Source organism: Kryptolebias marmoratus, linkage group LG9, assembly GCF_001649575.2.
Source record: "Kryptolebias marmoratus isolate JLee-2015 linkage group LG9, ASM164957v2, whole genome shotgun sequence".
Classification (NCBI taxonomy): Eukaryota; Metazoa; Chordata; class Actinopteri; order Cyprinodontiformes; family Rivulidae; genus Kryptolebias; species Kryptolebias marmoratus.
The window spans coordinates 3,423,214-3,432,963 of NC_051438.1; the positions used below are offsets into that span (position 1 = coordinate 3,423,214).

At 40.6% G+C, this 9,750-nt stretch overlaps 1 protein-coding gene across 1 annotated transcript in view; it reads left to right on the forward strand.

Moving 5' to 3' along the window:
• slc7a11 (solute carrier family 7 member 11) overlaps positions 1-9,750 on the forward strand; it is a 42,315-nt gene that overhangs the window by 14,750 nt on the left and 17,815 nt on the right. The window contains exons 6-7 of the mRNA XM_017438249.3: positions 1,086-1,130; positions 1,985-2,108. Coding sequence (XP_017293738.1) covers positions 1,086-1,130; positions 1,985-2,108 — 169 coding nt within the window. The remainder of the gene's footprint in view (positions 1-1,085; positions 1,131-1,984; positions 2,109-9,750) is intronic.

The following is a 9,750-nucleotide window of genomic DNA, read 5'->3' on the forward strand; positions in this document are numbered from 1 at the left end:
CTTCAGCTTCGATCCAGACAGTCGGTTAGGAACGCCGCCACAGCTAGAGGACCGGACTGACGTTTCCTTCTGTGCAGTCCCGTTCTGTTTAGGATCCTGGTCAGAGTACGCATACTATTTATGGTTTTAACCACAGTGCAAAGCAGCATCCGTATCCGTGTAGACCAAACATGAAGGGAAACCTGACCAATTCCTGTTAGCCACTGTACTAGCCTAGCATAATGCCGCCACTTCCTGGACATGAAATTATCACGTTTTAACAAGATACGTATCACGTTTTAACAAGATAAGTATCACGTTTAAACAAGATACGTATCACGTTTTAACAAGATAATTATCACGTTTAAACAAGATACGTATCACGTTTTAACAAGATAATTATCACGTTTAAACAAGATACGTATCACGTTTTAACGTGATAGCGTTCAATTTATTTTTTTCCTGCGTGATAGCAATGCGCTTCCGTAGATTGTCTTTGAAAATTGTTATAATGTTTTCCTGTATCTATTTACCAACAAACATAAACATAAAAACCCTCAGAAATAATTTTAGTAATTGGCCAAATCTTGAATAAATGGTCAAATTCTGAACCTCAACCTGATTAAAATGCTTCAGTGAGACCGTAAGAGAGTTAGATAAAAACAATATCTTCAAACTCCAATGAGCTGGAGCAACATGGGAAAGAAAAGTGAGCCAAAATTCCTCTGCAACCATGTGAGAGACTGATAAGTCCTACAAAAAAAGCAAAAAAAACCTAAGAATTATTACTTCTAAAAAAAAGGTTCTAAAAGCTGTTGTAACAGGGGCTGTTTTTGTTGTTGTTTTCATACATTTTCATTTTAGCTTAAATTTTGTCAAATAAATAATGAGATAATGAGGTGGAATCTGTGTTTTTGTTCACTTGGGGTTAGATTTGTAAAATTTTAGAACCTTTCAAAAAAACTGAGAATTTTGTTTAATGTCCAGATATAGAAAAACCTAAAACTGAGAAAGATTAGACTTTCTTTTTTCCATCACTATACTGTATTGTGCATCATTGCTGGTAATTCATCTTTAGAGCTAATATTTTTTTGTGTCCTTTTCAGGTTCAATCTGAACTATGTAACAGAGGAAGTTGACAACCCAGAGAAGTAAGTCCAATGTGTGGTTGTTCTGTTCACAGTCAGGTGTATGCAATGAACTAAAAACTGACATAAAAAGGCTTTCCAATATTGCAAATGCACATAGTCTGTGATTTTTATTATTATTAATAATTTCATGAACCTTCAGTGTATACTGCACTCTATTTTTCCTCTCTGGTCCATTGGACATTTAAATTTATTTCAGCTAATTATTTTGGTTTTAATTATTCTTCTATTATTATTTTTTATTTTTATTTTTTTGGATATGAGTAAAGTCATGAAACTGATTACCAGAAGCAAGATATCCTAAGTTAGTGACTACTGGCTGGCAGAGCCACTTCCTGCATCTGGAGTGAGGGATTGGGAGGAGGGGTTATATTAAAAAAAAAAAAAAACAGTGTAACATTTACCAGTTTTGTTTTACAAATTTAAACTTACACAGTATGAGCAGACTTTTAGAATGTGACCTTTTTTTTCTTTCCAGACCATAGCAATGTTTCCTAAAAATATTTTCAACCAATAACCAAACTGGACATACACTAGAATACAACACAACTATGTCTCCAAGATTAAATATGGTCATTTCTAAGTGACTTACCTACTAATTTTGCAAGCAAATTAATATATTAAATGTAATATATTAAATGTTAATAGACAGGCTACTTAGGCATAAATTGTAACAGCTGCGTGGGTTGACTTCAACTCGACATTCTGCCTCCTTCCTTTCATGATTATAAACAGACACATGAAAAAGGCATCTCAGTCATGGCATAAAGTGTTTGTTCACAAAAGTCAGAGTTAAAAAAAGAAAAGTGAGGACCATTGTGTGACAGTGATGTTCTTATAAATCCTTCTGCTCTAAGGACGGTGCCATTAGCCATTTCCATCTCCATGGTGATTGTGACTTCCTGCTATGTGCTGACCAACATTGCATACTACACTGTGATGTCAGCAGAGGAGCTCCTGGCCTCAGAGGCTGTAGCTGTGGTAAGAATACAGACAAATAATGCAAATTTTGTAACCGTGAATGCAATAATGCTGACTTTAGCTGCTGTAAGAATTATCCATCCATCACGCACAGACTGTAAAGATTACGTAGATAAACAGAGTATTAAAAAAAAAATTAAGAGGCTTGTCTGTCTCTGAGCTGGATATCATATTTGTTGTCTTCTGTAATTTTGGACTTCTTTGTGAATTGCTACCTATTGTGGTAGAGTTTGTGTGCCTAAATAATCCGAGGACCTATACAGTCGGGGGCCCCCTGGTAGGGTCTCCCAAGGCAGATTGGCCCTAGGTGTCAGGCCAGACAAGAAGCAACATTTGCATTGACTGGAAAAAAACATGGAGCTCAGTTTTCCTTTGTCTTGGCGATAACTCGAGTGAAGAGAGGAGCACAGCTATCAAATGATCACCACCTGGTGGTGAGATAGATCAGATAGGGGGGATATGCCGGAAAGACCTGGTAGACCCAAATGTGCAGTGAGGCTTTGCTGGGATTGCCTGGCAGAAGAACCCATCAGAAAGCTTTTCAGCATTTTCCACCTCTGACAGAGCTTTAACCACATACCAGTGGAGGTGGTGAACATTGAGTTCAAGTGGGCCACATTTCACACCTCCATTGTTGAGGTGGCCGCCCTGGACTTTGGTCACAAGGCTTTTGGTGTCTCTTGTGGCTGCCATCCTCAAACCCGATGATGGACAACCCCAAGTGCTCCAGAGGAAGCTGAGGAGTATCAGAAGGCCAAACTAGCTGCAGCCATGGCTTTTGCTGAGGCAAAGGTTTGGGTGTGAAAGGAGTTTGGTGATGCCTTGAATAGATACTTTAGATTAACTTCAAGAAGATTCTGGCAAACTGGCAGGTGACTGAGGAAAGTGAAACTATCTGAAGCAGTGATACTTGTGGTTCCTAGAGTTTCCAAAATTAGATTGGAAGGCAGAGCTTTCAGTTATCAGGCTCCTCTCTTGTGGAACCAACTTCCAGTATCTGTCCGTGAGGGTTAAGATTTTACTTTTTGATAAATCCTATAGTTAGGGTTGGCTTGGGTTTCCTAAACTATTTCGTAGTTATGCTGCTATAGGCTTAGACTTCTGAAAGACAAATTGACCATATTTTCTCACTCTGGTGCTGTATAACTTGTTCTCCATGTTTGTATTTATAATTATTTATCATTAACATCTGTTTTTCTTTGTCTTTCATTAAACATAAACTACACCTGGACCAGCTATTCTGTGTTTGTCTGTGTCTCTTTTCTGTCCTCTCAAACCCCAGCTGGTCAAAGCAGATGGCCACTCGTCCTGAGCCTGGTTCTGCTGGAGGTTTCTTCCTGTTAAAAGGGAGTTTTTCCTTTCCACTGTTGCTAATGTGCTGCTCAGTGTGGGAGATTGTGGGGAGATGAATATTAAACACAATCTGCTGACTTCCTTAGATAGATAACTTTTACCAATTGGCTTTTACAATGTATATAAATGTTTTTTGACCAGTGCCCTGAGACTAATTTTGTTGTGACTTGGTATTATATAATTGAATTTAATTGATTTGCTTTCCTAATACTGTATATACTGAAGGTGGGTTACTGATGACTTCAGTGATGTTGATAGGTGGTGGAAGGAACACTTTGAGAATCTTCTTGATTCCACCAGTATGTCCTCCATGGAGGAGTCTGGGGACTCTGAGATGGGTCCATCCATACCTAGAGCTGAGGTCACTGAGGTAGTTAAAAAGCTCCACAGTGGCAGAGCTCTGGGGATGGAAAAGATCAACCTCGAGTTCCTTAAGTCTCTTGATGTTGCTGGGCTGTCTTGGTTAAAACAACTTTGCAACATTGAGTAAACATTGCCGGCAGTGCTACTGGATTAGGAGACTCGGGTGGTGGTTCCCCTTTTCAAGACTGGGGACCTGAGAGTGTGTTCCAATTACAGGGGAGTCATACTCCTCAGCCTAGCTAGTAAGGACTATTCAGAAGTGCTGTAGAAGGGAGAACAGTTAAGGATCAAATCTCAGATTTAGGAGGAACAATGTTCTGTTCTGGCCATGGAACACTGGAACAGCTCTTTACCCTTGCTAGGGTCCATGAAGGGGCATGGGAGTTTGCCAACCAGTCTATACAAGTTTTGTGGACTTTGAGAAGTCCCTGTACAAATCAAACCCTCCAGAATTTCGAGATGTTGCGATTGCAACTATTAACGCAAAATCAAGCAAACCCCGCAAAATCGCAATTTTGTGCAACTTTGCCCAAAACACTGCAACTTTCCCGCAACTTTAACCAAAATAACCCCAAATAACTCATGAAGAAGAGATGTGACGTCACATCCTGTTAACATCAGGATGCCGGGAGCATGCAGGAGCAGCGACCGAAGCTAAAATGTGCACTAATGCTTCACATTTGCCCACAAAGATTTCAGCAAAACACCGCAGTGAAGTTAGTTTTAAGTTGGATATTGGATATTCACGCTCTGCAGAGTTAGCAGCATCTGGCTCACTGCTGACTTAGCCGTCCCTAAGTGAACCACCGCATGTGAGAGAAGAGGCCAGCAGAGAACGGCTGGCCGACATTAGCGCTCCTGTTTCGGGTCAGCCGTGAGCTAGACGCCGCTAACTCCGCGGAGCACGAATATCCAACATCCAACTTAACTAACTTCACTGTGGTCGCAAACCAGTTTCATCCCTAGCTGCACGAGAGTGGGGGGAAGCTGTTTTGCACGTCCTGCAGTGTAATCATTGAACATAAACGCATTGACAAAAACTTTGTGTCTGCACAATCCAGAAATGGTCATGAATGTCAGTTTAGAAGCTATCAAAGTTCTCAAATAAAGCACCTTTTGAGAAGGTCAATGTTTGTTGGTAATTATCTTACAAAACTAGGAAGTATTTGTGGTTTATTTAATAAAAGTTATGTTTTTTTTATTGATTTTAGTAAAAAAAAAATCACAACTTTTCATCGCAACTTTTAGGAAAATGCCCCGCAAAATCAGACATTTTAGCCCGCAACAATCACAAAAAATGCCTGCAAAATCCTGGAGGGACTGACAAATGGTCTGATTCACATTTCCGGTTGTGAGTCAGACTTCTTAAGGTTGAGAATTGGAGTCCACCAGGGGTGCTTGTTGTCAATGATTAATTTCTTAACTTTTATTGATGGAATTTCTCAGTGCAGCCAGGGTCCAGCTCAATGGCCTTAGGATTCTGTCTTTATTTACAGATGATGTGGTCCTGTTGGTGTCATTGTAATGTGATTTTTCTGGAGCAGTTTGCAGATGAGTGTTAAGCAGCTGGGATAGGAATCAGCAACCTCCAAATTTAACACCATGGTTCTCAGTTGAAAAAGGGTGGACTTCCCTCTCCAGGTTGGAAATGAGGTGCTGCCTCAAGAGGATGAGTCTAAGTATCTCAGGGTTTTGTTCACAAGTGAGAGAAGAATGGAGCACAAGATTCACAAATTGATCGGTGCAGCTTCAGCGGTATTGCATATTCTGTAACGGTCCGTTGTGGAGAAGACAGAGCTGAGCTACAAGGCAAAGCACTTTGTTTAACAGTCAGTCTTCATTCCTACCATGACTTATAGTCAAAAACTCTTGGTAATGGCTGAAAGAATAAGATCTAATGTACAGGCCGTTGAAATTAGTTTCTCCACAGGGTAACAAGGATCTTTCTTTGAAATAAGGTTAAGAAAATTTGATTATCTGGGAAAGAATCAGAGTAGAGCTGCTGCTCCTCCACATCAAAAGGAGCCAGTTGAGGTGGTTTGGGCATCTGGTAAGAATGTCCATCTGGGAGGAGACATCATGAAAGACCCATGACATGCTGGAGAAACTATGTCTCTCTCACTTCAGGTCAGTACAATAATGTGTCATCAAAGTAGTTTAAGAATGCTTTGGCTCTCATAGTTTTAATGGCTCTCAAGTTTTATTGGTATTTTAATGTTTCTGAGGTCAGACTCAGTGATAGTAAGAAACTTTGCTTGGTTTGACTTTAGATCTGAAAGTTTCTATCTACATAATCATCACTGAAATGTGCATGCACCAGAAAAGTTTATGTGAATAGGGCCCCAAAACCAGCTGTAGCCCAGGGGTCAACATCCTCCTAAATCTTGCCCACTGTAATTCAATTCAATTCAATTCAAAAATACTTTTTTATCCCAAAGGGAAATTAAATGTTGTTGTAGCTCATAATCCTGGTTTCGTTAAAGAGTTGATGGCAGTAGACAGGAAGGATCTCTCGTAGCGGTCTGTCTCGATGTGTCCTCGGCCCTGGTGTCCTCAAAGAGCTCCACCAGGTGAGCCTTGCTGGCCTCCTGCAGAGCCATGATGGCCGAGCTCTGGAAACACAGGTCGGTCTTGAAGACCTGGGTGATCTTCCAGACCAGGCGCTGGGAGGGCAACTTCCAGATGAGCAGTTTGATGGACTTCTGGTAGTAGTGGATCTCCCTGAGAGTCACGGTACTGGGCCTGCTTCTTCACTCCACCAGTGGCCGGCGTGTTCCTGCGGACAGCTTCAGTGGGGAGCTGCTTCCTGGGAGCTTTACCTCCAGTGGATTTACAGGCAGTCTGCTTGGTTCTGGCCATGACTGGACTTCAGTGTTCTCCACGTTTAAGACTGAAGAGTAAAGATGTTAATCAAATCCTCCTGATTGTGGAAAAAAAAAGCCACCTTGTTGTCATGGTTACGCATCATAACAAAAAGTCCAAAAGCGAAAAGGTTTCAGTAAAAATCCTTCCAGCTGCACAGCATCTGATACCAGAGGAAATAATCATCCAAAAAAGTGATTTACATCAAGAAAAAAAAAGAGGAATAAAGTTTTCAAAAGCAATATCTCAGAATGAATGGAATAGAGCTACTCAAACACGCAGCCACCTTGAGCGGCACAATTCTAGAAGCTAACAACACTAATCAGATTTAAAATATTAGTTGACATTCTTTTTTTCAAACTGGAGTAACCAATCTTCTAGATTCCTTGGCAACATATGTTTATGCTATTAACTTTATATTGATGAGATTTCAGGTCAAATATATTGTATATGGTTATTTCTCAACCTAAGCAATTATTTTTTTCATTGGTTTTTATACTTTTGATATGAAATGGTGCTATAACTAAAAAGAGGAACTATAAAAAAAGGTTGCAACAGGAACCCAGATGTCAAAGTGGGAACTGACTTTCCCGCTTCAAAAATTGCATTGTTTCAGGAGCATCAGCTCTTGAAAATAGACTTGTCCAGACATGTTGTGGCATAAAACTTTGGTCAACATCCAGCTGCTGAAGATGTGGAGATCCTAATACAAAAAAAAATTGAAGGTATATTTTTTGATGCTCATACACAGTGACATCATAAGCCATCTATGTGTTTTTCCTAAATTCAGCAACAATGTGATCAAAGGCAACAGCTAAAAACAAGTTGGTTTTCCATCAGTTATTTGTGACATTAATAATTGAACTTAAGTCCAAAACTACTTTAAGGCACTCATGTTCATAACAATCTTTATACTGTGATTAAATTTAGACAGAAGGCACATTTTAGAAGTTGACCTTTGCTCTCCTGCAGTAGAAAGTTGTGCGGTCTATTTTAAGTATTTGTGGTCTCACCTCTGTGGTCATACTTAACCCTGGCGTGAGCGCCATGACTGCCTTCCTGCACTTAAAATTCAATCATTAGCCAAGCATTTATGATGGCTTTGCTTCCCAGCTAATGCAATTGTTCCAGCCCAGCCCTGTTAATGCTAATCATATCACACACACACACACTCCCCAGTAATAGCCACCATCCCTTATTAGAGTGCAGACTTCTATCAGTATGTCTGTAGGCCCTTAGCTGCTGAAGACTCACTAAGAGATCCCTGCTCTTTTGTAATGCAGTTAGTTTTATTACCCTGTGCACAATGAGCATAAAGAACACCTTAAGAAAGACATTAAGAGCATTTATGTGTTCTTAGAAGGTTGATATGATAAAAGGATTATGCTCTGTTCTTCCTCTATCACAGACAGTGAGTAGAAGTTTAAATGGAAAACTTAATTAAAAAAATTTAACTTGTCTCCAGCTTGTATCAAAGATGCTTGCCACAAGAAATGGGTAATTTTAGACGACCTGACTTCGAGATGTGTTCACATTAGATGAAGAGTCTATACAGCAGTGAAGAGTAAGAGCTAAAATAATACATATGTCTAAGTCTTTCTCATTTTGTTAGGTTTTAATGAAAGCAAAATGTAACTAGTTACAAAAACAAAATCAAGTTTAGTCAAGTTTACAACAAAACATTTCAAATTAGAGAGATGTTAAGCAACCTCAAACTGAATCAGAAAGCAAAAAGTGAAAATGTAGATGTACTTTCAGGTATGTTTGCTCAGGACAACTCCAAAACACTTGAAATCCTAATTGTTTTTGTGCTGAAGGATTATGGATAATTTTTAAAGGTTTATCTGGTCCTTATAGAACCAAAGTGAGAACTGTGTCTACATGCTTGGCACAAAGTCAAGCTCCCTTCCAGTGCAGGCTGGAGTTTGACTGGGCTGCTTTCTGTTGGTAATCCTGTTTGTGGTGTTCATGGACAGGATCTCAAGGTGCAGTCATGAAGATGAGGGTTTCTGGTTTGGTAACCTTAGAGTCTCGTCTCTGTGTTTTGCAGATGATGTGGTTCTGTTGGCACCTTCAAGTAAAGACTTTCAGCAAACACTAGGGCAGTTTGCATTTGATTGTGAAACACCTGGGATGAGAATCAGCACCTCTAACTCTGGGATCATGATTCTCTACTGGAAAAAGGGGGCCTTGTGGGGAGTCTCTGTCTTATGGGGAGTCTTTGTTCAAGAGTGATGGTGTGATGGAATGTGAGATAGATTGATGGAACACGGCTTTGTTTGCAGTAATGAGGGTGTTGTTCTGGTTTGTTGTTGTTGTGAAGAAGCTCAACCAAAACGCAAAGCTCTCGATTCACTCTTTTGTATAGGTTCCAACCATGACCTGTGGTCATGAGATATAGCTCATCACTGAAAGAACAAGATCTCAAATAAAAGGGGCTGAAATTAGCTTCTTTTGTAGGGTGGCCAGGCTCAGTTTTAGAAATAAGGTGAGGAGCACCATCAGCTCGGAGCTCCTCACTCCTAGATGATGTAGTAGAACCACTTATTTTCTTTATCAAAAGGTGTCAGCTGAAGTGGTTCAAGAATCTAATTAGTATGCTTCCTGAATGCCTCCCTCTGGAGGTTTTCCGGGCATGTCTCAAGGGGAAGAGACCTCATGGCTGTGGTGATTCTGGAGGTTTAGTATTTTTGGTACTTCCTGGTGGGCCGTCTCGACGGCTGATTGGCAGCTCCTCGTCACTCCCTCTACACCTGTGGCAGATCAGGCTCATCAGAAGGCAGCTGTTACTTAAGGCCGTGGTGGGAACCAGACCAGCGCTGGAGCATTGTTTTGCCTCTGTGGTAATGTGCTAAGCCTCTTGTGAATTACGAGCTTTTTAGTGAACCCTTTCTGAGCTTTTTGTATTTTTTCGTGCTTCTACCTACCTAGGACTACCTAACCTGCGTGGACCCAGTCTGGTCTGCTGTGGACACCTCCCTCGGAGATAAGTTACCTATCTGTTTGCCTGTGCCTGTCTGCCTGCCTCGTGAGGGATACTTACCTACTGCCTCCTGGAGAATCT